The sequence below is a fragment of the Sorex araneus genome, chromosome 2, assembly GCF_027595985.1.
Source record: "Sorex araneus isolate mSorAra2 chromosome 2, mSorAra2.pri, whole genome shotgun sequence".
NCBI lineage: Eukaryota > Metazoa > Chordata > Mammalia > Eulipotyphla > Soricidae > Sorex > Sorex araneus.
Window position 1 is genome coordinate 231,847,567 of NC_073303.1, and position 25,211 is coordinate 231,872,777.

Below are 25,211 nucleotides of genomic sequence, written 5' to 3' on the forward strand. Positions count from 1 at the left end.
GTGCTATCACTCCAGCCCAAGAAACACCTTATCTTGCATCTGCACTGGCCTGACCACTCCTACTGTGTCCCCTCGAAAAGCTTTTCCAGGGACCAGAGCTAGGATAGCAAGGAGGGCACTCACCTTGCACACGGCCAGCCTTGGTTCGATCCCCAGCACTTCACAGGGTTCCCCAAGCCCTCCCAGAAACAGTTCCTGAGCGCCACCTGGTAGGGCCCCCAAACAGAGAAGCATCCCCAGTGCTGTGTATGTGGCTGCGAGAAGAGGGACTTGGAGCTGGAGAGACAGTACAGCGGGAGGGTGCTTGCCCTGCATGCAGCCAACCAGGGTTTGATCCTCAGCATCTCAGATGGTTACCTGAGCACTGCCAGGAATGATACCCAAGTGCAGAGCCAGGAGTAAGACCTAAGCATCTCCAGGTGTGACTCAAAAGGTCAAAAAAAAAAGAGCAGAGGGACTTGGCAGGGTGCGGGGAGGTCATGTTCCTCCTCGGGAAGCCAAGGCCATGGGGGAGTGCTCCCTCATGGGAGCACAGGCAGCTCACCGGCACTGCGTCCCACAAGATCCATATGAGATCCAGGGATCTGCAGAAGATCTGGCCCTTGCTGGTCCCCTCTGTGGTCTGGAGGACAGCCCAGATGCCCTCACATCACCCCATGAGTCCTCAGTGAGGGGCTTCATAGAGGCATTTGGTCAACCTGGGCCCTGGGCAGGGTCCAAAGCCCAGGTGTGCCCTCACCCAGCTGTGCACAGCAGAACTCACAGCATGAGCCACAGCCCTCAGTGGGTCCATGCGGGAACATGGCCGAAAAGTGCCTCTGTGTTCAGATACGTCTCTGTCCTAGTGTGACACGGGGCCTTCTCTGCCTGACCCACAACAGTTAACTGCCCATCTGGCCCAGTGCCCGGCTAAGCCTCCGAGCACCAAACAATCGCTTTCAGCCCCTGTTGCTGGGAGCCTTGGGTGGGCGGGGAGAACTTGTGAGTCCCTAAGACAAAAGGTCTAGAGTTCCCGGGGTTCCCTTGGCCGGCCAACTTCCCAGAAGGTTCTCAGCAGAGGGTGGGGGCCCTGAGCCCAGGACAACAGCAGGCAGCGCCCACCTCAGGGCTCCCATGGGAGACACGTCTGCAGCAACACAGGGAGTCTGGTGGAGAAGCAGAGGGGGGCGCAGGGGGCCACAGGGAGAAGAGCGGTGAGGCAGCTGAGAAGCAATGGAGGTGAGCATCACAGAGAATGAAGTTGGGGGCTGGCAAGAGGGACTTGGGGGGCACGGGCCTCTCAGGGTGGTGGGGAAATGGGCATGGAAATTCATGACCATGACGGGCAAAGACCCCAGGGCCTCAGCCAGATTTCACAGTCCGGTGCATATGATGGTCTTCAACTTGGGGTGTGGTCCAGGTACCCCAAGGGGCAAAATTGGGTGCTCCTCAGACACAGGCAGTGTCCAGGAGATCCCCAGGAGAGAGGGGTCCAGCCCCGTGTCTGTCCTGTATGACTCTGGGAAGGCCAGGCTGGTGGCAAAGAAAGTTTTCAAGGTCAAATCTTCTGGCTTTCCTGTAGCCATCAGGGGGAGGTGACCAAGGCCCAGGCACTGAGTGGAGTTCAAGAAGCTGGGGAAGGAAGAAACTCCAGTGGGCAGCTCGGAGGTCAGGAGAGACCAGGACAAGGTCATGCCTGCGCCTGGGCCTCCCTGGAGTGGAGCAGAGAGACCCGCCCTGCTGGTCTCTTTCACAGATCGTGGGATGCACTTTCTTGCCCCTGTGGCCCCATCTCAGCAGGAGAGCAGGGCACTCCCTGGTCTTTCCTGCTTTAAGTGCTGTGTTCAGAGGCTGAAAGCTGAAGATCAAGGCACCTCCCAGCATTCAAAAATGAGCATAACAGGGTCAGGGGAGATGTGGCCCAGAGAGATAGGACAGTGGGTAGGCCGCTTGCCCCGCAAGCAGCCACCTTGGGTTAGAATCTAGCATCCCATATGGTCCTCCGAGCACTGCCAGGAGTAATTACTGATCATCGCTGGGTGTGGTCCCAATACAAAAATAAAAAATAAGCCCACCTTTGCCTCCTTGCCTCCTATAGGCCTGTAAGCTCCCCAAGAAGCCTGTAGGCCCGCCCAGAGGCCTATAAGCTCCGCCCAGAAGCCTGTAAGCTCTGCCAAGAGACCTGTAAGCTCCGCCCAGAGGCCTGTAAACTCTGCCCAGAGACCTGTAAGCTCCGCCCAGAGGCCTGTAGACCCTCCCAGCGTCCAGTAAGCTTTGCCCAGAGGCCTGTAGAACCGCCCAGATACCTGTAAGCTCCGCCCAGAGGCTTATACGCCCGCCCAGAGGCCTGTAAGCTCCGCCCAGAGGCCTGAAGCCGCTCCTCGATGCTCCTGGTCATCCCTGGGCTGAGACGGTTCTGAGAGTTCTGTGAAGCTTCCTACTTCACAGACCATGGCGCTGAGGTCTAGGCAGCAAGGCCTCCTGTGCAGATCTTGCAGTACCTTGGCCACAGTGCTGGAGGGCCAGGCTGACCCAGGGATGCACACACAGATACACAGGTATGCAAAGGTCTCCTCCACAGCTGTGGGTGGCACAGGTCACGAGGAAGTCTTACCCTGGCCAAGACCTCCTTTTTTTTTCCTCCATGGCAATGCTCAGGGCTCCTTGGCATTGCCTACCTGAGGGTAGGGGGGCCTGCCAGCACCCCAGCGCAGCCAAGTGTTTATTGCCACCCCCCCGCCATTTGTGGGTGGGCGAGTGGGCTGCATCAGTGCAAGGTGAGAGTGTGATGGGGATCAGAGGGGCCTCACACCCCCTTCTTCAGGGCGCTGCTTCACCCATGCAGGCCAGTACTGGGGTTGGCCAGTGGTAGCTCACTGGGTCTGACTGTGAGGTTCAGTTTATCTCAGGGCTCTGTATGTGTATGTGTCTATACATGAGTGTATACATGTCTGTGATTGTGTGTGCATGTATGTATAAGTGTATGTATGTGCATGTGTGTATGTATGTGTGCAAGCATATGTGTATATGTGTGTGCCTTGTGTCCCTGTGCATGTGTGAATATGTACATGTATGTGCATGTCTGTGTGCATGCGCACATGTCTAAGAGAATGTCAAGATGGGTTTCGGAGTCTGGGAGGGGTCTGTGGATCAGGGAGGGTGCTTCCAGGATACCTATAAGGCACCAACTCCCCTCCTAGTGGGGTGTGCACTGTTGGCCACTGGGGACTGAGACCCTTCGTGGGAAGGACCCCCTGAGTCTCAGGTCCTCCCCTCCATGTGGCACCTTCTCCCCTTCCAGTCTCAACAGCCAGCACATATCCCAGGAGCCCGTGGAGGCAGGCCAGAGGGCTCAGGGGACATGGTGTGTTTTATCCCCCAGCCCCTCAAGACAGCTGAGCTCAGGCCGGTGTCAGGCGCGGTGGAGGCCGGTCCTGGGCTGTGGCCTCTGGCCAGTGCAGTAGGGCTGGGCTGGGTTCCCACGGTCCTACTCAGTGGCTCACCTGGCTCAGTTTTCCAGGGGCCCCGGGGAACTTGGTCTCGCAGAGGCTGGTCCCCAGATCCCAGGGCGGAGCCCAGGAAACGCAGTTGCTTCGAGACGCTGGCTGGCCCTGCGGGCGCAGGGCGGAGGCAGGAGGGCGCTGCTCTCAGACCCGAGAGCAGGGGCTAGGCTGCAGGTAGCTGCCGGCAGCGTCCAGGGGTGCGGACTCCCAACAGTGGCAAATGGGCTTCCCTGGCTGCCCCCCGGGAGGCCACTGGCCACTCCCCTGAGTCCGGGCGGCCGGGCTTTGCCTGGGGCAGCCAACATGAGTCTGGGACACCTCAGCCCGGGCACCCGCCGGCGGCTCCTGCAGGGCCAGGCTGGGCCCCTGCCAGCGCCCCCAGCCAGCGGCGTGTCCATCTTTCTCAGCTCCAACGGCTCGGGTGAGTGTGGCAGGGACAGAGGCCTCAGAGGCCTTGGGAGGGGACACTGCCCCCCCGGGAGCCAGGACGGGGCCTCCCACCCCTGTTTCTTTCATGGGGTGCTGGGGCCTGACCACACACACTGGAGGGGGTGCTGAACTCACCGGTGTGAGGGTCTCCGCACCCTACTGCCCCCAACTTGCCCAGGGCCTCCTGAAGCTTGTTGGGATCCAGGCAGGCTCCGAGCTACAGCCCCTCCCGCCCCACAGGCTTCCTCAGACCCACCCCAAGGGTGGTCTCATGCATGGGGGCTGAGCCAGGGCCATCTCTGGGGTTGCACCTGAGGGGCAGTAGCTTCACCTGTGGGGTCAGGAGTGGGAAGGGCAGGAGGGAGACCCAGGGCTGCCCACGGTCTGGAGTGAGCAGTGCCCCCCACAGACACACGCAGAGAACAGGGGCTTCATTGGGTGTGGTGGACCCTCAGCTGTAGGACCCTGGGCTTGGGGGGGACCCTGGTGTGTGTGGACCCTGTTTATGGGTGGACACTCAGGTGTGGGACCCTGGGAGTGGGTGGATCCTGGGTGAAGCGGACACTCAGGTCTGGATGGACAATCAGGTGTGGGCAGACAGTCAGGTGTGGGTGGACACTCAGGTGTGGGTGGACACCCAGGTGTGGGTGGACACTTAGGTGTAGGCGGACGGTCAAGTGTGGGTGGACACTTGGGTGTGGGCAGACACTCAGGTATGGGTGGACACTCGGGTGTGGGCAGATGGTCAGGTGTGGGGGACACAAGTGTGGGCAGTCCCTCCAGCCATTCCCTCCCCAGAGGCTCTGAAGGGCCCCCAGCACAGATCAGGTCATTCTGTCCCCCGATGCTGCAGATGGGATGAAGCTCCAGATCCCCCCGGGGGCAGCACCCCCACCAGGGGCTGGAAGGGTGCCTCCCACCCACCCAGGGTTTGATCTGAATCTGATATGCAAATTGACCTGCTTCCAGAATTTTCCACACACCCTGGCACAGTCCCTTGACAGTGCTCCCCCCCAGGGGGAGTTCAATGAGAACGTCCAGCGACCCCACCCCATGCCTGTCAGGGCCCTGGAGCCACCTGGAAGCCTGACAAGGGTCCCTCCCGGCTGCGGGGGAGAGGGTCAGGGGGCCTGCCTGGAATGTTCAGTGCAGATGGGGGTGAGTGTCTGGGGCTCCCTGCTGACGTTGCCCTGTCCCGCAGACATGGACGCCGAGAGAGAGGCCCTGCACAGCAGCGCCTGCCCCGAGGTGCAGACCTTCTGCCAGAAGCACGGGCTGATGTTTGAGGTAATGCCCCTGGGTGCAGCCTCAGGCGCACGGGGTGCTGGGATCAAACTTGGGGCACACCCACCCCCCAACAATTTATCTTTTTGTTTGTTGTTTTGGCCACCCCAGGTAGCGCTCGGGGCTTATTTGTGGCTCTGGGCTCCCTGCTGGTGGGGCTCAGGGGACCATAGGGGGTGCCAGGGATTGAACCCGTGCTGGCCGCGTGCAAGGCCAGTCTCTCCCTTTGTACTATTGCCCTGGCCCCTCGAAGGACCCTACCAGGAACACAGAGGGTCAGGGGATGGGCAGTGGGGACCAAGTGCTGCAGGCAGAGGCAGGGCGAATGCAGGAGGGGCAGCTGGTTAGGTGCCTCCCTGCTGGCTGCCCACCTTTCGGATAAACTGAGGGTCTGAGGGTCAGCTGCCCCACGAATTGCTGTCACCTTCGTCCCCAAGAAGCTGGTGCTTGTCCCAGGTGGGTGAGAGGTGAACAGGGCCTTGTTGAACAGGGACTGGGGAGAAGCGTTTGGAGCTGCACTGTTTGCACCCCCCACCAACACCTTCTCTGACCCTCAATCACCCACCTGCTCAGCCAAGCGCTGCCGGCAGCCGTCTTGAGCACCGTACTGGGAGAACGCTGGGTTCTTTTTTGCTTCATTTTGGGGGGTGCACAGGGCACTTCTCGAGTCCATGCAGGGCCAGGTCCAGCCTGTGGTCCCTACAGCTCAGCTCTGTGCATCGCCTCACCCGGCCCCAGAAGGCCTGACCCGTGGGCTTCAGGTTTCACTCATTTGCCAGAATCAGGTGCCTGCCCACGCCTAAGGAGCCTCAAGCCTGGTCTGGGGGGTCCCGCCTGGCACCCCGACCAGCCACTCTCTACCCCCAGGTGGTGGACCTGCACTGGGGCATTCAGAGCAGCGAGGCTTCTGCACACATGAGCCCTGAGTTGTGTCTGGAGGAGCTTGAGCGCTGCCAGAGGACATCGCTGGGCCCAGCGTTTGTGGTGAGACTGTGGAGGGCAGGGTGGAGCACTGCATTTCTGCAGCAATAGATGCCCCGTGGAGAGGGCAGGGGACGGTACGGCAGAGAGATGTGTGCAGGGAGATTCCACCTCTCTTGGCTTGGGAACCCCGTAGCCAGGGAGGAGGGGGACCTGCTGGGAATCAGGGTCCTGGCTATCATGTGGCCGTGTGTTGAGGAGCAGGCGTTGTTCCATACAGAGCCCTTCCCTGTACCTGGAGCTGGACCAGTTTCCCCCTGTCCCCTCACCACCTTCCCCAGGCGAACTCTTCTGTCTGTCACCAGGACAACCCCTATCTTACAAGGTCATTTGGGCAGATGAGGCAAATGACAGCTAGGTGTTTTGCTCTAGGAGGACCACCCCACTGTATTCCAGGTATGCTCAAGGGTGACATCTGGGGGAACAAACTGCAGAACAAGCATGAACAAATGATAAAGCTCTCTGGGGAGACCCAGCCCGCAAGTTGGCATGTGTAAATAAAACTGTATTCGTAGATAGCCACACCCATCATTTGAATCACCCACTTATTTGCATATATACACTTATTTGCATATCACAGCCCTATCTCGTCATTTGCTCATGCCCTGACAACTTCTCAGTGGGTTGGACAGAGATGGCCTTGACAGCCCAGCTGCAGTATTAGCTATCTTGCCCTTTAGACAAAATGTTTCCTGGCCTCTGGAAAGGAGGTTTAGAGAAGAACAAGGACAAAGCTTGAGAGAGAACCTGTTCTCCACCAATTGCAAAGAAGCATTGTGCAGCTGTCCCTGAGGGGCCCAGTCCTCCAGAAGCTCCTGCAGGTCAGAGAGAGGGCCAGGTCCTCCCCCCCCACACACACACACACAGAGTTTCCAGGAGAACAAACAGCGAGAGGGCAGTGTTTGGGTTAGAAACACTGCAGCCAAGCATCTTCATTCCAGTGAACTGCAACTGTGGAGCAATAACAAGGAGTTCTGGTTCCCCTAATGCGTTGCCCAGGCTTATTGCCCTAGAACACTGCAACACTGCCCTCTATTACGGGGTTCCTTTAGAGTTCACACACACACACACACACACACACACACACACACACACACACACACACACACACGCACACACACACACAGCCCCAAGCCTGTCTGGTTGAGAGGAGCTTTCCCGAGAGGGTTCTGGCTTCCTTTCATGGCGTGTGCTGCTGTGCCCCTTCCTTCGTTCTTTGCTTTTCTTGGTGCGTTGGCTCCATTCCCTTTTTCCTTCAGTTTTGCAGAGATCTCGTTGGCACACAGCTGTAGGCTAGAGTTAGGGGTGAAGCAGAGTCATGTCATCCCGAAATTACGCAGTCATGTCATGGAGATGCAAGCAAACAGCACCCTAGTTCTGAAGTGCTGCATCCCGGCTGCCGCCCAGGTGACCAGGCCAGGGTGTTGCCACCCCACTCACCATGTGCCGTCTCTCATCCCCACCCCCACCCCACCTTGGTTGGGTTTTTTGTTCATTTGTTTCTTTTCCTCCAGTGAAGTTTTCTCAATCAGTTTTCCAGAGGAAACTGATGATCCTTGGATTGAGGTGCAAAGAGGGAAAAAATAATAACATGGTGTGTGTGGGGGGGGATAGAGGAGAAAGAGAGTCCCAAGGGATTCGATTTTGCAACCCAAATTGCAGGCAGCAAAAAGAACAAGGCACTTCCAGGTGGCCTGGGGCCCAGGAAGGTGACGCCCTTCTTCCCGGGGACCTGCCTGGGACCGTGCATCCTTCCGTCCTGGCTCTGGCCCAATGCCCACGGTCCCGAGCACAGTTGGCTGCACCTGATGCCCACATGTCCCCTCTGTTGCTGGGCACAAGCTGCTGCTTTGAGGCTCAGAGTTGGGGGCATTCCGTAGAATCCAAGCCGCGCAGGGCCCTTGAGAGGCGTCTCGTAAATAAGTCATTAGGCGCAGGCTGGCGCTCCCCACGGTGCTTGAGGAGCTGTCTCTAGGGCAGCCGCAGCAGCCCCGAGGAGCAATCCTTGCTCTGATTCCGTCCAGCGTGGCACGTCCACTCCCAGGTTGAGGGTCCTGTGCCTTTCCCACCCTCCCCCTGAGTGCAGTGCCCCCTGCCCAGTGCCCCCATCTTATTCTCTCTGCCTCTTGCTGGGACATTCTTTTCCTTACGGCGGGACCTGCGGGGTCCCAACGCAGGGCTCTCAGCATCACCTTTTCTCATCCAGGCGCTGCTGGGGGACCAGTATGGACCCTGCCCGCTGCCCACTCTCATTGAGGAGAAGGAGTGGGAGGTGCTGAGGGCCCAGCTGGCCACCAGGCCCAGCGACCTGGAGGTGGTGTGTCGGCGCTTCCGCAAGGACGAGAACGCGGTGCCGCCCGCCTTCCTACTGCAGACACCTGGTGCATCCGAGTCCCGCAGCCCCGAGGAGCCCAGCGTGAGCTCCGCGCTGCGCGCTGCAGCCCAGGACGCCCTCCGGCTGGGCCTCCTGTCCCAGGAGCAGTGCAGCCGCTACCACCGCTCAGGTGAGGCGAGGGGCACCCCGCTGAGGCTACAGCCAGGACGGCTCCCCCCCCCACCCCCGTGAGCAAGACCACCTCTCTGTCCTGGGCATCCTTGCCTCTAAGAGGAAGCACGATCCGCCCTGAGCCCCGTCGCCCCCCTCCCCCTGGCCCTGGCCTTCCCCACCCCCAAATAGGCAGTTCTTGCCCCCGTGGAGAGAGGTTAGTTGTTCTCCCTTCACCTGGCCCTTGTGGACACCTGTGTTGCTGCATCCAAGCCAGTCACCCCCAGCTTTAAGGGCCGCACAAGGAGAGCCAAGGCCCCGGCACTGCAGTTGTCGGCCCAGTGTGTGTGTTGTTCCGAGTGTCGGTGCAAACAGGCTCTGCTTAGCACTGGAACTTCACAGGCAAGGCAGGTACCCACTCCCCACGGAGGCTGGACCCGCATCACAGGGATGGAGCCTGCTCCAAGGGGCTTGGGTCTTGCCTTACCCAGAAGGTAGCCAGCAGGCACCTCCAAACTCCCTCCCAGTGTCTTGCTGGGTGTGGAGTGACCCCCAGGCCACTGCCCATGCGAGTGACCTGCTCATGTTCACAGTTCAGAGACTGACTCCCCATTTCCAAGGGCGTGTCTGGCTCCAACGCACTGAGCCAGCGCTTCTGCCAAGCCCAGGGAGGCTTCAAAAATAACTCCCCGGGTCTGACTGCTCTTTCAAAATACTGGTCTCCAAGGAGATGTCAGTGTGGCTTCTGGTTCTGGAAAGTACGGATCCTCAGGGCAGCTGCGGCATGCTCCGGGACAGGGCTGGCAGATGCTGGCCAGGGGGCACAGCCGGCTTGCCACTTGCATTTATAAATAAAGATTTATTGGAACCTAGGCAAACAATGTTTGCTGCCGCTTGCTTTTTTTGCCTCAAGGGTGGAGCTGAGGCTTTGTCACAGAGACCCTCAGTGTCACAAAGCCTGAGAGCTGAACAGGACCCAAAAATGTGTTGGGGCATGTTCTTGGTCCTAGGCTCTTCCAAACCAGCTCTGGCCCCCAGCATTTGCAGTTTTTTTCTGCTGCCTCAGTGCCCTGCCCACCTGCTTCAGAATCTGTGTGTGTGAGTGTTCGTCTGTCTGTCCATCCATCTGTCTTTCTGTGTGCATCTGTTCTCTATGACTGGATGCTGGACAATCTGAGTCAACTCCTCAGCGTCATATAGGGTCCTTCCAGCCTACCAGGCGTGATCCCTGAGCACCACCGGGCATGCCCCCCAAACAGGAAAGAGTTTGGGGAGCTCCGTGGCAGGTGAGCCACACACCCCTCATTTCCCATGTTCCCTCCTGCAGTCATGGCATGGGAGATGGAGCGCGGCGTGCTGGGCCCCGATGGTGAGCAGGGCGCCACCGTTTTCCTGCGGGAGGTCCAGGACCTGCAGCGCCACATCCTGGATGACTGTGCCCTATGGCTGGTGGACCGGCTGGCAGACGGCTGCCTGGACATGGACGCACAGCGCCTGCTGGGCGACCTCAAGGGCAGGCTGGCTGACACGCGCCCTGGGGCCCTCAAGGCCCATCAGCTGCCCTGGAGCCGCGACCTGGTGAACCCCAAAAACAAGGCCCATGGCCGCTACCTGAAGGAGCTGGGCGAGCAGTTCGTGGCCAGGGCCAACCACCAGGTGCTGGAGCGGCTTCGGGAGCAGGAGGCGGCAGGGCCGGAGCCCTCGTGGCTCTTCACTGAGATCCGCCACCACCTGGCCCTGGGCGCCCAGGCCACCCGCACCTTCTGCGGCCGCCAGGACCTGCTGGCGCTGCTGGGCCAGTGGCTGCGGCAGAACCACGACAGCCCGCACCCGCCGGTGCTGCTCTGGGGGCCCCCGGGCGTGGGCAAGACGGCGCTGCTGTGCCGCCTGGCCGAGCAAATGCCTGCGCTGCTGGGCCGCAAGACGGTGACGGTGTTGCGGCTGCTGGGCGCGAGCGGGCTGAGCGCGGGTGCGGGCGGGCTGCTGCGGGGGCTCTGCTGCCAGGTGTGTCTGGCCTACGGGCTCCCGCCGCCGCCCGCGCAGGTGCTGGCGGCCCGCGCGCGCCTCGTGCACTTCTTTCACACGCTCCTGCACACCGTGTCCGGCCGCCACTTTGAGTCCCTCGTCATCCTGCTGGACTCGCTGGATGACGTGGACGGCGGGCACTGGGGCCGGCGGGTGCTCTGGCTGCCCACCCAGTGCCCCCCGCGCGTCCACCTCATCCTCTCGGCCTGCTCGGGGCCGCGGGGGGCCCTGGACGCCGCGCGCCGCGCGCTGCCTGGGGTCGCCGAGTGGGAGGTGCCGCCGCTGCCCGCGGGCCAGGCGCAGGAATTGGTGCAGCGGCTGCTGGCGGCTGCTCGGCGCTCGCTGAGCCCCGGGCAGCAGGACCTGCTGTGGGCCAGTCTGCCCGAGTGCGGCCATCCTGGACGGCTGCAGTTGGCCTTCGAGGAGGCGCGCCGCTGGGCCTCGTTCACCGTGCCTGCGCCCCTGGCTGCCACAGCTGAGGAGGCCACACACCAGCTGTGTGCGCGCCTGGAGCAGACCCATGGACGGCTGCTGGTGGCCGGTGTGCTAGGCTACCTCGCGGCTTCCCGGTGAGTCTCTGGGCGCCAGGAAGCGGGAGCCATTGGTGGGCCCTCCAGGAGTGTGGGTGGGCAGGTGGGCGGGTGCTGCCCCAGGACAGGAAGGGCAACGGGAAGCCTTTCTGGAGTCCTGCCGAGTTGCCCAGCTCCTCTGACTTCTCTCTGTCCCCGTGGTCTTTGTGTGCGATGCTTGGGTCAGCATCTCCACTGCACACCCCATTCCAGGACCCACTCCTGAGACCCTCCATCCCTACACTCGGAACCTATATTACATTAGAGTTTTTGAGTCCCTTTGGTCTGATCTCTGGAACATTCTGCTCTCCTCTGCATCTTTGCATCATTTTCAAAGATTCCTGGGGCACACAATGAGGTCTGGTTCCCTCCAGGAGGCTGATCACGGGGGACTGCTTGGAGGGGGTGAATTTGTTCCTCCATCTGTGGTGGCGGGTGTGTTCACTTTATTATTTATTGTTCGGGTTTGGGGACTCCTGGTGGTGCTCAGGGGACCATGATGATGATGAACCCTTCCTCGATGCAAAGCATTTTCTCCATTCCTTTGAGCTATTTCTCCACCCTGAAGCCTTCTTTGGAAGCCCGAATGTTCATCCCCTCTCCCACTTTCTTGGCTATGGGGTCTTTCCTTTGGGAACCAGCACTGCCTCCCTTAGCAATCAGTTCATATCTAATAGGGGAATCCCAGAAACATGGCTTGAAAGCTTCTCAGGAGAACCCGTGAGCCATGGAAAAACTGATCTTCACGGCCTGGCGAGAGCTTTACAGCTCCGCAGGAGACAGTGGTTGCAAATGCCTGGCTGCGGGTGCAGGGAGGGCCCCGGTGCTCAGGGATGTGGGGTGTGTGGGCTGAGATCAGAGATAATGAGCTGGGGTGGCTTCCCGCAAAACCTCCCCGGGAGGCGGCAGAGGCTCATTAGCAAGAACTCCAATTAGCCACCCAGTTCTCCCAGAAAGCAGGGCACCCAGAAATGCGGACAGCGCTGGTCAGACTTCGATTCGTGAGGGGCACGGTTGTTTCTGGTGGAGTGCTTTGCCTTCTTTCTGCAGTCAGGTCGAGTAGCTTCTCTCCGATTTGCCCGATCTAGAACAACTTGGTGTCCCCAGAAAAGCAAGGTTTAGGCTAAGGCCATGGGTGGGGCCCAGGGGGGGTGGCTTGATGGGGAGGTAGGGTAGTGGCGGGACCGAGGTCAATAGGGCGTGTTTTTGCCTAGGGGCATGCCCTCTATGGGCGGGGCCAAGCAGTTGGCCATGTAGGGGCCTGACCAGGGCAGGTGCGGGGATAAGAGTTTAGGATGAAGCCAAGCAATTGCGCGAGGTCAGATGGTGGGACAGGGCCAGAGCCACAGGCGGGGCCCGTGGCCTTGGGGGAGGTCAGATGGCAGGGTGGAGCCAAGGTCTTGGGACAGAAGGCACCAGGGGTACCAGGAGCTTCTACCCCCTGTGGGCCCAGTTCCGTTATTCTCAGGACTCGGCAATTTAGTCGGGCAAATAAGGAAACTGAGGCAGCAACCTATCCCTCCCTACCGTTGCCCCCAGCCCCCAGCCCGTAGAATAGAATAGAGGTGCCTATGGATCAGCCACATAAATCTGTTCTGAGTTGAAAACTGGGACAAGTGGGTGCTGGGACAAGTGCTCCTCAGGGAGCAGTCTAGCTAGCTGATCCGCATGCAGCTCAGAGCAGGTTTAGAACATGAGGGCAGGGACCGGAGCCGTAGTTCGATGGGGAGATCCATGGCCTTGCGCACAGCTGACCTCAGCATCCCATAGGGTCCCCACGCACCACCAGGTGTACCCGGAATATCGCTGGGTGTGGCCAACAAACCAAAAAACACAGAAGCCACACTCTGGCCTTCCGTGGACAGGACCACACAGCCCGGAGCATGGAGCTGTTCTGGCCGGGCCCCCCCATTGCAGAGTGGGTTCAGTAGGGAGCATCGACCACTGCTCCTTTGCAGGCACGGGCTGTCTGAGGCGGAGCTGAAGGACATCTTGTCCCTGGACGACGAGGTGCTGCAGGCCGTGTACCGGGACTGGACGCCACCCAGCAGGGAGCTGCTGCGCTTCCCCCCGCTGCTGTGGGTGAGGCTGAGGCGCGACCTGGGCCACTGCCTGGCACAGCGGCCCGTGGACGGCTTCACTCTCCTGGGCATCGCCCAGAGGTAGGACCTGCTTAGCCATGGCGCTGGGGTTGGGGGAGGCAGAGAAGTTTGTTTCAAGAGGGGTGCAGGGGCCTAAGCACAGCTGGGTGTGGTCACAAAATCCAAAAGGAAAAGAACTGTGGCCAAAGTGAAGGGCTGGTGGGGGCTGGACCCCGAGGACAGCCCTGGAAGGCGGGTCCCCCAGTGTGGCCCCTCCACAGGCAGTTGGCTGAAGTGGTCCAAGCGCGCTACCTGTCGGGGCCTGAGGCAGCCAAGAGGCACGGGGTGCTGGCTGACTTCTTCTCGGGAGTGTGGAGCCAGGGCACCAAGAAGCTCATCACGCTGCCACTGGTGGGGAAGCCCCTCAACCTGGACCGCAAGGTGAGAGGACGTGACCCCACAGTCCAGCAGGGACCAGCCTGCGCCCAGCACGGTGTCCTTCCCGGGGCAGCACGCGCCCCTGTCCCTGGTCCTAAGGCATGACTATGACCTGGCTGGTTCGACCCAGGCTCTGTGCCCAGCGTGTGCGAGCGTGCACGCTGCAAGAGTGTTCCTTGTGCCCGTGTGTATGGGAGCGTGTGCCCTGTGCTCACTCCAGCCGCCTGTCCCACCCCCCTACCTGCAGGTGGCCGCACAGCCGCTGTGGTTCTCAGACACGGTGGCCAACGTGCGGAAGCTGCAGGAGCTGCCGCTACACCTGCTGCGTGCTGGCCGTGTCCAGGAGCTGAAGCAGGAGGTTCTGGGTGAGGGTCAGCGGGCCCCACCCGAGGCGAGCCGAGGTCCCAGGGACATAAGCTCTCCAGGGATATTGGGGTGTCACAGGGGAGGGGGCTGCTCACCCCCAAAGAGTATGTAGGACGGACACCCCCGCAGTGACAGGCCATCTGTCCATCACTGGCTCCTCTCTCTCTGCCCCTCCCCCTCCCTTACATAACCCTCCCGTCATTGTCTTTTTGTCTGTCCCAACCACGTGCCTGAGTGCGGTCCCAGGACCCCTGAGTGTCATTTCTCACCGTGACTCGTAGTGCAAACAGGGTCTCTGCTGCCAAGCCACCCTCTCAGGCAGGACCTGTCCCCACTGCCCATGGTGCTGCATGAGATGCGGGGGTGCGTGGGGGACCCCTGCCTCAGCTGCCGCCCTCCCCTGCAGGCAGCATGAATTGGATTTCCTGCCGGGGCATCTCTGGAGGGCTAGAGGCCCTGCTGGACGACTTTGCCCTGTGTGGCCCCCATGTGGACTGCGCTGAATTGACCCTGGTGCAAGAGGCCCTCCAGCTGTGCCATCCTGCCGTGGAGCTGCGTGGCTTGGGTGAGCCTGGACGGGTGCCAGGAGTAGCTGTCCCCAGGAGAGAGGGGTGCTGGGACCCCAGAAGCAACCAGGCCAAAAGGTCATGGTTGAGAGCTCAAGGTCAAGAGGAGCCCTGGGCTGTTAGTCCCTTGATTGATAGCCTGTGGCTGGACTGTGCTGTGGTGCCGGGGCGATTGTGGCCAGCAGAGGGCGTCTTGCCCCCGATTTCCTTCCAGCGCTCCCCAGAGCAGCGGGATGGGACTGGAAGTGACGCTGACTGGAGGGACACACATCGGTGTGGAAGGGGCAACTAGGGACCCCTGACTGCCTCATCTGTTGCAGACAAGTGTCTCCTGTACACGGAGCTCCTGGCCCGGCTGCTCTACTTCTCAACCAGTCACCCTGCACTAGTGGGGCCACTGTGCCAGCAGGCTCAGAGCTGGTTCCGGCAGTGTCCACACCCCGTGCTGGTGCCCCTTGCCGGCTTCCTCCAGCCCCCTGGAGGGCCCCTCCTGGCCACCCTCACTGGATGTCATAAGGGTGAGTATGAGCCTGTGGCAGGACGGCCACAGACAGCAGAGCTGGGTGACCAGAGGGTGGGAGGCACCCTCTGCCTCAGTTTTCCCACTGTGTGTGTGTCTGTGTGTGTTTGTGTGTGTGCACACGTGTGCACAGGCATCAGTGCCGTGGCATGGAGTCTGGAGAAGCAGCTGCTGCTGGTGGGCACCCAGGATGGCACGGTGGCCGTGTGGGACACGGAGGAGTGGCAGACAGTCTACGTCCTGACTGGACATACAGGTGAGGGCGTGCACAGGCCAGATCCCAGAGCCCAGCCCCCAGGGCCCCTGATGGGAGCCTGGCCACTGCCTGTGGACTCAGAAAGCACCATTGGTCCATCCCCCCACTTCCCTTCCACCCACCTCTGCCCAGTGGAGGCCATTTGCATTGTACATAATGTGCATTTATCTGTTTCTGCACTAAGAAGCTCTACTCTGCTCTAGAGAGCTTCAGTGTAGCAGAAAATTTTCCTTCTGGGGCCAGAGCGATAGCACAGCAGGTAGGGCATTTGCCTTGCATGCGGGCGACCCGAGTTGGGTTCGATTCCCAGCATCTCCCATGGTTCCCTGAGCACCCCCAGGAGTAATTCCTGAGTGCAGAGCCAGGAATAAGCCCTGAGCATCACCAGATTGGCTCCTCCTGCAAAAAAGCTAAAGAAAAGGAGGGGATGGGGGGGGCTGTCAGAGCCCAGTTCTTGGCTGGTAGGAGCATGAGATGTGTCAACTCTCGCCTCCTCCCGTGGCTTGCAGGCGAGGTGAAGGGCGTGGAGGTGCTGGCCCAGGGGACACTTGCCATCTCCGCATCCAGGGACCACACACTGCGCCTCTGGGACCTGCAGGCGGGGCGGGAGAAGTTCACCATCTGGGATGGAGGCTCCCAGGAGCCCCCTGAGCCTCAGACCTGGAGTCTACATGTGGATGGGCCTGGGAAGGTGCTATACTCAGTGTCCAGCTGCAAGGTATGGCCCACACTGTCAGTAGAGGCCAGCAGGGCCTGGCTGTCCAGGGCCAGGGTGGAGGACAACCCCTTGAAAGGGGCACTCAGGGGCTTTAAAACCTAAAAGCCAGAGACGGGGAGGTGACTCGAGTGCCAGAGCACAGGGTGGCATGTGTGAGGTTGCGAGTCCCCTCTCCAGCATGGCTGGGACTGGAGGTGGCCCCAAGCCTGCCGCTGTGCCCCTGTGGCTCCACATGGAGGCTGAGCATGGAGCTCCCCAGTTCAGTGCCCCAGTGCTGTGGGGAATGCCCAGGCCCCCTGACAGCTGCTGGTGAGCTCCCCAGTGATTGTCTCAGAGATGGGGTGCGGGGTGGGGAGGCCGGGCCTCACACTGGGTGGTGCCCACTGAGCAGTGCCCACACCTAAGTCTGGCTGGCCTTTGGCTCTGGAGCCTTTTTTTTTTTCTTTTTGGGTCACTCCTGGCGATGCACAGGGGTTACTCCTGGCTTTGCACTCAGGAATCACTCCTGGTGGTGCTCAGGGGACCATATGGATGCTGGGAATCGAACCCGGGTCAGCGCGTGCAAGGCAAATGCCCTACCCGCTATGCTATTGCTCCAGCCCCTCTGGAGCCTTTTCAAGGGGAAGGAGAGATGGTGTCCTGCCACAGTTGCACCCACAGAATCATGGCCACTGGTGGCCCTGGACCTGTGGCTAGCGTCTGTTTCCACAGCTTGTGGCTGAGAGTCCTGGAGGGTGAGCTGTGAGCACGGGCCTTTGCCATCAATCTGTCAGCTCTTTCTGCTGATTTCCTCTGGGTTTCACAAGAGTCCTCTCAGGGGCCACACTCCAGCCCAGGGTCCCCATCCAGCCTCTGACCTGGTCTGGAAGCAGAAATGAGCTCTGTCACATGTCCACATCTGAACTCTGCTCACGTGCCCCCTCCCTAGGTCAACGCCTGGCACCTGGAGACAGCTGAGCTTGTCTTCTGCATTCTGGGGGATGCTGGGGACCCCTGGATGTGTGCGGCCGTCCTGCCTGCCCAGGCTGTACTGCTGACTGTGTCTGCAGGCCGTGTGGTCAGCCTGTGGAGCTCAGCCACTGGGAAGCGGCAGGGCAAGCGACTGCTGTCCAGCATCATGGACGAGGTGCCCACATGTGGGGTGCCAGTGCGGAAACGGGGGACAATGGTCGTCGGGTTCAGCCAAGGTGCCCTGTGCCTGGTAGGTCCTGAGACTCGGCCCTCAGTGCAGAACCCCCGAGCCTGCACCTGCAAGGCTATGACCACAGAGCTGTAGCTGAGCTGGCGGGGCACCAGGGATGCGTTTCTCTGGGTCCCTGCAGACCTCAGCAGCAGAGCCTGGGGGTGGAGGCGGGAGCTGTGAGCAGAGGTCAGGAATCAGCCCAAACCCTCCTGGCGGTGGAGACAGGCCCCGCACCTTGGCGGGTGGTCAGTGAGTCAGAGGGTCACCCCGTGGGGGTGATCTCGCATACCCTAGGGCCTCTGCACCAGCCCCATGGCCAGGACTGGGTGTAGGGGCACAGCCGGAGTCGGTACCGTGGGTCCCTCAGTCCTTGCTCTGCTCAGGTCTCCTCCGAGGAGGACAGGCTGCTGGACACACTCCCAGCAGCAGTGGGGCTCCTGGTGGCTTCCGAGGATGACTCCCTTCTTGCTGCAGGTACTGTGTACCTGGGGGTAGAGTGGGTTGTGAATGGGGAGTGACTGGAAAAAGGAGAAGTAAGGTTGGGAGCCCTACCAGACACTCAACATGGAGCACCCGAGCACTGATCTTGGAGCAGTTTCTGAGCACTGAGCCAAGAGCAGTTCCTGAGCATTGAGCTGGGAACAGTCTCTGAGCACTGAGATGGGAGCACTCATGAGCACTGAGCTGAGCCGGGAACATTCAGTCCCCAGTACTGCCATGTCAGCACCCTAGCCTCCCTCACTGGTTCCAGGCTTTGGAAGGTCCGTGCGTGTCTTCCTGGCGGACTCGCAGGGCTTCTGCCGGTTCATGGCCAGCGACCTGGAGCACGAGGACACGGTGGGCGCAGCTGCCTTCGGGCTCCAGAACAACCTGCTGGTCACAGGGTCCCAGGACACGCTCATCCAGGTGAGAGGCAGCTGGGGTCTCACCTCCCATGAAGGGGACAGGTCAGGGGAGTCCAGCACCAGCCAGCCTGGCAGGGGTCACCAAAGAGCATTCCCAGGACAGCAGGGAGGAGGGCACACGGCCAGCCCAGTTTCCATCCCGGAACCCCATAGTGTTCCCCAAGCACTATCAGGAGTGATTCCTGAGTGCAGCACCGGGAGAGACCCCTGAGTACTGCTGGGTGTGACTGCCAAAAAACCAAAAGTACAAAAAAAATGTTTTGGGATGGAGCGAGTTTTGGTGTCAGGGACGACGCAAGGCAGCGGCTCTCGTAAGGCCCTCACGCCGTCTCGTCGATGCCCCGAGTCTAGCAGCCCTTTCTCATTGTTCGAGAAGGCCGAAGGAGTCTCAGCCAGTGCCCTGCCCTCCTGCTCTGTGTTGTACCCAGGGCCCCTCTGTGGGATGAGCGGAGGACACCTCAAATTCTTTTGACTTTTTTTCTGCCCCAGCCCAAGACACCCTGCATGGGTTCCCTGGAACACACTTTGAGAACTGCCCTGGGCTCTAATAGGAACATTTGCTAGCGGGAGGTAGGAGGGTGTCGGGACCCTGGAGACACGGCTAGGAGCCTCCCCTTACTCCAGGTGTCCTCATGGGCCTGTGTGCTCATCCCCTCTCTCCACTCAGGTGTGGAGCCTGTCTGAACAGGGTGCTCTGCTGGCGGTGCTGGAGGGTGTCGGGGCCCCTGTGAGCCTGCTGGCTGCAGGCGGGGCCCTGGTGGCCTCTGCGTCACAGCAGTCCTCGTCCCTGAAAGTGTGGGACCTCAGCCGCACGCAGCAGCAGGGACCCTGCGTGCCATTCCCGGACAGGACGGGGCTCACAGCTGTGTCCCACAATGGGGCCTTCGTCTATTTCCCCAAAATCGGGGACAGGAACAAGGTGTCCATCTGGGACCTGGCGGAAGGTGTGTGAGCTGGCAGGTGATGGGTCGGGAGGGACTCCTGGGGATGGGTGCAAGGTGAGCAGGTGCAGGACATCGAGCACCGCTGGGGAAGCTCATCCAGGCCCCATCCAGGCCTCTCTGGGGGCAGGAGCGACAGTGCTTCGGGGAGGGCCCCTGACCCACCCTGTGTCCTCCCCGCCAGGCCAGGAGCAGGACGCCGTGGACACGTCTAATGAGGTGTGCTGCCTGGAGGTGGCAGAGCAGGCGCAGCTGCTGCTGGCGGGGCTGGTGTCGGGCGCGGTGCTGGTGTTCCCGCTGCGTTCCCGCCAGGACGTGCTCTGCATCCCCCCGCCCGAGGCCCGGCGTGCTGTGCGCTGCGTGGCCCTGAGCAAGGACGAGCGGCGCCTGGCCGTCGCCTATGACCACACAGTCTTGGTGCTGGACGTGAGTCCAGGCGAGCCCTGCCCGGTCATCGACGGCCCCACCTACACCTTCTACACGCAGCTGCCTGAGACGCTGGCCCGTGCGGCCGTCTTGGCAGACTGCCGCGTGCTCTACGGCATGAGCGACGGCAGCCTGTACGTGTATGAGTGTGCCGGAGCCAGGGTGTCCCCGCTTGAGGCGCACGCCGGCCGCGTCACCTGCTTGGAGGTCAGCCACCGGGAGCAGCTGGCAGTCAGTGGGTCAGAGGAGTCTCGGCTGTGTCTGTGGGACCTGCAGGCCTGCAAGTGGAGGCTGGAGCTCAGCTACACGGTAGGTGCTGCCACCTGACTCGCTGGGGGCTTGCTTGCTTGCTTGCTTTGGGGGTCACATGTGGCTGTGCTCAGGGCCAGCTCCTGCCTCTGAGCTCAGAAATCACTCCAGGGGGGGCTCAAGGAAGCCCACAGGGCGCTGGAGACGGAGCCAGGCTCGCTGTGTGCACAGGAAGCACCCTCTCTACTTGTGCTAAGGTCCAGCCCTGTTTCTTTTTTTTTTTTCTTTTTGGGTCACACCTGGTGATGCACAGGGGTCACTCCCGGCTCTGCACTCAGGAATTACTCCTGGCGGTGCTCAGGGGACCATATGGGATGTGGGGAATCAAACCTGGGTTGACCGTGTGCAAGGCAAACACCCTACCCGATGCTGTGCTATCACTCCAGTGCCCAGCCCTGTTTCTTTTGGTGGGTGTGGGTCCTTCCACCCCCAAGCCCCTGCGGGGACACCAGGCAAGTGGGTGGCCTGACCTTGAGCCCCAGATAGATCCTCGAGCGTGCAGGGCCGTGAGGGCCGTGCTCCTGGCAGGCCCCCCCCCCCAGCTGAGGGGCCCACACTTCTCCCCACAGAGCTCCTTCTGCAGGGGCGTGCAGTGCGCCTGCTTCTCCTGGGATGACAAGCACGTGTTTGCCGGCCTCAAAGACCGCTCGGTGATCGTCTGGAGCGTGCAGGACGGTGAGTCTCTGCTGTGGGGTCTGGGCTGACGCACACTGGGAGTCCTGGATAGGGTTTCCATTCCCGTGTCCTGTCCTTGAGTCACTCGTCGTATCTACTGTCAACCTTCACCCGATATGGGGGTCCCGTCAAGGTCACTGAGGGAGTCTGGGGGGAGGTGTGCACTTGGACCCAGGAAAAAGCTCAGACAGACTCCCAGGCTGAGATTAGGGAAGTCAAGGACACTGAGTATCTGCGCCTGCCCCCCCACCGAATACATAGTTTCCCCCAGGACAGCTTAGTCTTGCAGAATTGCATCTGCAATAATCAAATATGTTGCAACTTCACACAGTCATTGCTCACATTATAACTGGACAACTGGACACGTAGTGATAAATGTGCCAAACTGCCACAGGCACACTTGACCTTGGGCATGGCTACATTGTAGTCTGACTAGAGACACCTTCCCAAACTTTCTACAAGGCCCTGGCTATAGAAGGCCTGCAAACAGGCATGCAAATAAACTATCAAAAAAATTATCTCAGGGGCTGCAGAGTACAGAGGGTTGGGTGCTAACCTTGCACCCAGGTTTGATTCCCAAATGGTGCCATATGGTCCCCCGAGACCACCAGGAGTGATCACTGAGCTCAGAGCTTATGGTAAACCCTGGGAACCTCCAGGTGTGGACCCCAAACAAAAAGTTAATTTATTTGAAAACAATTCTCAGCTGCGGGGCTGGAGCAATAGTACAGTGGGTAGACTGTTTGCCTTGCATGTGGCCGACCCGGATTGGATTCCCAACATCTCATATGGTCCCCCAAGCACCACCAGGAGTAATTCCTGAGTGCAGGGCCAGAAGTAATCCCTGTGCATCGCCCGGTGTGACCCAAAAAGCCAAAAAAAAAAAAAAGCAACAAACCAAAAACCCAATTCTCAGCTGTATATATAAATTCTGACATTCATGAACAGATATCTGCCTATGAATGATTTGGATATGCTTATTTATTTGTACATAAGGAATTAAATCTGGGGTCAGAGTGATAGGACAGTGGGTACAGCATTTGCCTTGCACATGGCCGACCTGGGTTCAATTTCTGGCATCCTATATGGTAACCGAGCACTGCGAGGAGTAATTCCTGAGTACAGAGCCAGGAGTTACCCCTGAGCATTTCCAGGTATGACCCCCTCCAAAAAGCCCAAAAACAAAAAAGAATTAAATCTGTGGCTGAATCGATAGTACAGCAGGTAGGGCCTGGCCTTGCATGCAAGTGACCTGGGTTTGATCCTAAGCATCCCAAATGGTTCCCCAAGCACCACCAGAAATGATCCTTGAGCACAGAGCCAGGAGGGAACCCTGAGCACAGAGCCAAGAGTGATTTCTGAGCACAGACCCAGGAGCAAGCCCTGAGCACAGAGCCAGGAGTGATTCCTGAGCACAGAGCCAGGAGTGGTCCCTGAGCACAGAACCAGGAGTGAGCCCCAAGCACAGAGCTGGGAGCAAGGCTCCATTTCCTGCTCTTGTACTAAGGTGGCACCTCCCTGGGCCCACTCTGCGCAGTCCCACGTTCTGGGCTGGGGTCCAGGCCAGCTGTATCCTCACTGAGCCCCACTGCCCTGCAGGCACCCTGCTGGCCGTGCAGTTCGTCCACGCGGTGGTGAACCGCATCATCCCCACTTCCAACGGCTTCGTGGCACCCACTCGCCATGGCCACCTCATCCGCCAGCGCTTCCAATGCCCCGCGGCTCGTGTCTCACAGCAGGACCCGCTCAAGAACTTTAAAAAGGCCGTGTGGATGGTCAAGTGCCGACAGCGGGAGGAACTGGCCGCCGGCGAGGAGGCCCTGCAAGATACAGAGGGCCCCCGGGAGGACGAGGCCAAGTGCCACCGCCGCTCACAGGTCTGCCTGCTGCTGTGAGGGGCCGCTGGCTCCCGAGAAGTGACCTTCGAGGGTTCTGGCAGGCTGGGCGGGGGGGCTGTAGCCTGGCGCCCTCGTGCCCTGCGCCACTTCCCAGGACTGCTCAGAGGGCGCGTCAGAGCCTCAAGAAATCACTGGACTGTCGCGCTCGTCCCTCGGGGGCTGCAGTAGCCCTGGGAGCTCTGGAGAAACCCGTTGCAGTGGCTGCCTTGTGGCCAGGTGGCGCCAAGCCAGGCGAACGCCCCTGTGCGCGGCTCTGTAGCAAACGCTGACCACGTAGGAAGGACTCTGCACCAATAAAGGGCTTCCCTGCACCCACGAGGCTCCTCTCGCGTGGCTGTGTCACCTCCACGTGGGAAAGGGCCATGGGCAGTGCCTGCGGGCAGAGCTCTGTGCTGGCAGCTTGGGCGGCCCCAGCAGCAGAACTGGGGTGTGGGGAGGTCCCGTCACCCCGCTACTCACTGTCAGGTCTCAGGCAGGGCCCGAGATGACACAGCAGTTTGGCCCACAGATAAGACCACACACTCAGCCTTAAGGCCCAGAGACAGGCCAAAGGCTGCTCGGGGGTCTGAGGACAGAGGGTGGGGCCTCCGGGACATAGATGACACGCGTCAGGAAACGGGTCTTGGCCCCCCAATGCTGTGGACTGCCCAGGGCTCGCAGCTGCTGTCCCACAGGAGACCCCCGATAAGCTTCATCGAGGGGCGGCCGTGGTCAGTGTGAAGGAACCCGGTGTCCCCTTTGCCCACCTTGGTCGCTGTGACTGCTCCTGTGCCCGGGGCAGGTCTGGCTGTGCTGTAGCCCCTTCCCGGGGGGCTTGTGGCTCTTTTCAGCCTCTGCTCTGCCCCCAAGACCGTTTCAGGCCCCTCCGCTCTCCCGTCTACATGGCTAGTGGGGCTGGATTGCGTCTGGGAGAGGCGCAGAGATGGCAGGGTCTCAGAGTTGCCTCAGGGACCCAGGACCCGCACCCGCGATGCCACGAGCTCCCCAGGCTCCTGGGAGACAAGGCAGGGCTGAGAGCGAAGAAAGGGGGAAACGGTCTGCTGTGGGTGGGGAGCCAGGAGCACTGGTAGGGACCCCCGGGTGGTGCTCTCAGGCTGCCGACAGTCGCTCTCCAGGCTGCTGCCTCACGGGCTTCGTCCCACAGGAGCCGCTGTTCCTACAGAAACGCCTCTGAACCGGCTGAGCCCTGTCTGGGCTTCGTGCCAGAGCCGCCTCTCGCTCTCCCTCCCACCCATCCGCCCGCCCTGCCCTCTGCTCGGCTCCATCCCAGCCTCCACTACTGTCCAGAGTCCCCACGAGTGATCCTGCCAGTGCTAAGTGCCAAGTGTTCTCCCCCCTTCTCGCCCCTTCCTCTCTCTCTCTCCCTCTCTGTGTCTCCCTTTCTCTCCCTCTCTTCTTCTCTGCCCCTCTCCTTCCCTCTCTCTCTCTCCCTCTCTCTCCCAGTCACACCAGGAGATGCTCTGGTAATACCTCCAGCTCAGTCAGTGCTTCGGGATCATTCCATCAGTGCTGGAAGAATCCAGGATTCTGGTCTGTGAAATATATCCCATATTTTGTTAAAATCAACAAAAATTCGGCAGGGAGAGAGAAATGGCACAGAAATTAAAGATTTGCTTTGATGCAGTGTACCAGGGCCGATCCCTGACATCATATATGGTCAATGATCACTGTGCACAGAGCCAGGGGTAGCCTCTGAGCACTGTCGGGTGTAGCCCAACCCCCACAATCGTTCTGTAGGGGGATGGAGTCTCCAGCGGTGCCCAGGAAGCAGAGGTGATGGAGGGGCAGATTCTGAGACCTCAGCGCCGAGTGATGTTTCAGGTGAAGGGGCTAGCCACGCTCACAGCCTCGGGGCTGCTCCTGGCCCTGTGCTCAGGGACCATATCTGGTGCTGGGTATTGAACAGAGCCAGGTAGCCTGCAAGGCAAATCCCTTGCTGAATGGACTCTCTCCAGCCCAACCTTACACCAGACATAGGGCCTTGGAAGTGTGGGAGGAACTCAAAGAGTAAGTCAGCAAAAAATTCACCTCCCTTGGGGGCCGGAGAGATAGTACAGCGGGGAGGGCGTTCGCCTTGCATGGGCTTGATCCAGGAGTAAACCCTGAGCACCGCTGGGTATGACCAAAAAAAAAATTCACCTTGTATTGGTCCTTGTATTAGGGTTCTGAGTGCCCATGTCCCCTTACACCACAAAGCAGGATCCAAACACTTTTTTTTCCTTTTTGGGTCACACCTGGCAGTGCATAGGGCTTACTCCTGGCTTTGCACTCAGCAATTACTACTGGCAGTGCTCAGGGGACCATATAGGATGCTGGGGATCGAACCCAGGATGGCGGTATGCAAGGCAAATGCCCCTACCCACTGTGCCATTGCTCCAGCCCCCAAACACTTTTTTATTTGCTTCGGTTTTGGGATCACATCTGGCAGTGCTCAGGGCTGACTCCTGGCTCTGCACTCAGGGATCACTCTTGGCAGGATTGGGGGACCCTATGGAATGCCAGGAATGGAACCTGGGTTAGTCTCATTTGAGACAAATTCCTTCCCCACTGTAATTTTTTTTTTTTTTGGCCTTTTGAGTCACACCTGGCGATACCCACGGGTTGCTCCTGGCTCTGCACTCAAGAATCACTCCTGGGGGCCGGAGCGATAGCACAGCGGGTAGGGCATTTGCCT

General features: G+C 60.2%; 1 protein-coding gene across 3 annotated transcripts; it reads left to right on the forward strand.

Moving 5' to 3' along the window:
* The first annotated feature begins 1,019 nt into the window (after positions 1-1,019).
* Positions 1,020-22,848, forward strand: NWD1 (NACHT and WD repeat domain containing 1). 3 transcript variants are annotated; one of them, XM_055127685.1, is made up of 20 exons: positions 1,020-1,218; positions 2,078-2,537; positions 5,113-5,198; positions 6,063-6,179; positions 8,383-8,680; positions 9,989-11,255; positions 13,214-13,417; positions 13,618-13,777; positions 14,022-14,139; positions 14,547-14,705; positions 15,027-15,224; positions 15,360-15,482; positions 15,992-16,200; positions 17,129-17,401; positions 17,767-17,857; positions 18,135-18,289; positions 18,956-19,232; positions 19,414-19,964; positions 20,534-20,639; positions 22,239-22,848. In XM_055127685.1, exons 3-20 carry the CDS (start codon positions 5,115-5,117, stop codon positions 22,532-22,534), a joined length of 4,686 nt encoding a protein of 1,561 aa, XP_054983660.1. In that variant the 5' UTR covers positions 1,020-1,218; positions 2,078-2,537; positions 5,113-5,114; the 3' UTR covers positions 22,535-22,848. The 3 variants fall into 3 exon arrangements, with proteins under 3 accessions (XP_054983660.1, XP_004616723.2, XP_054983659.1); XM_004616666.2 differs by lacking the exon at positions 2,078-2,537; XM_055127684.1 differs by lacking the exons at positions 1,020-1,218; positions 2,078-2,537 and adding an exon at positions 3,541-3,903.
* The last annotated feature ends 2,363 nt before the right edge of the window (positions 22,849-25,211 follow it).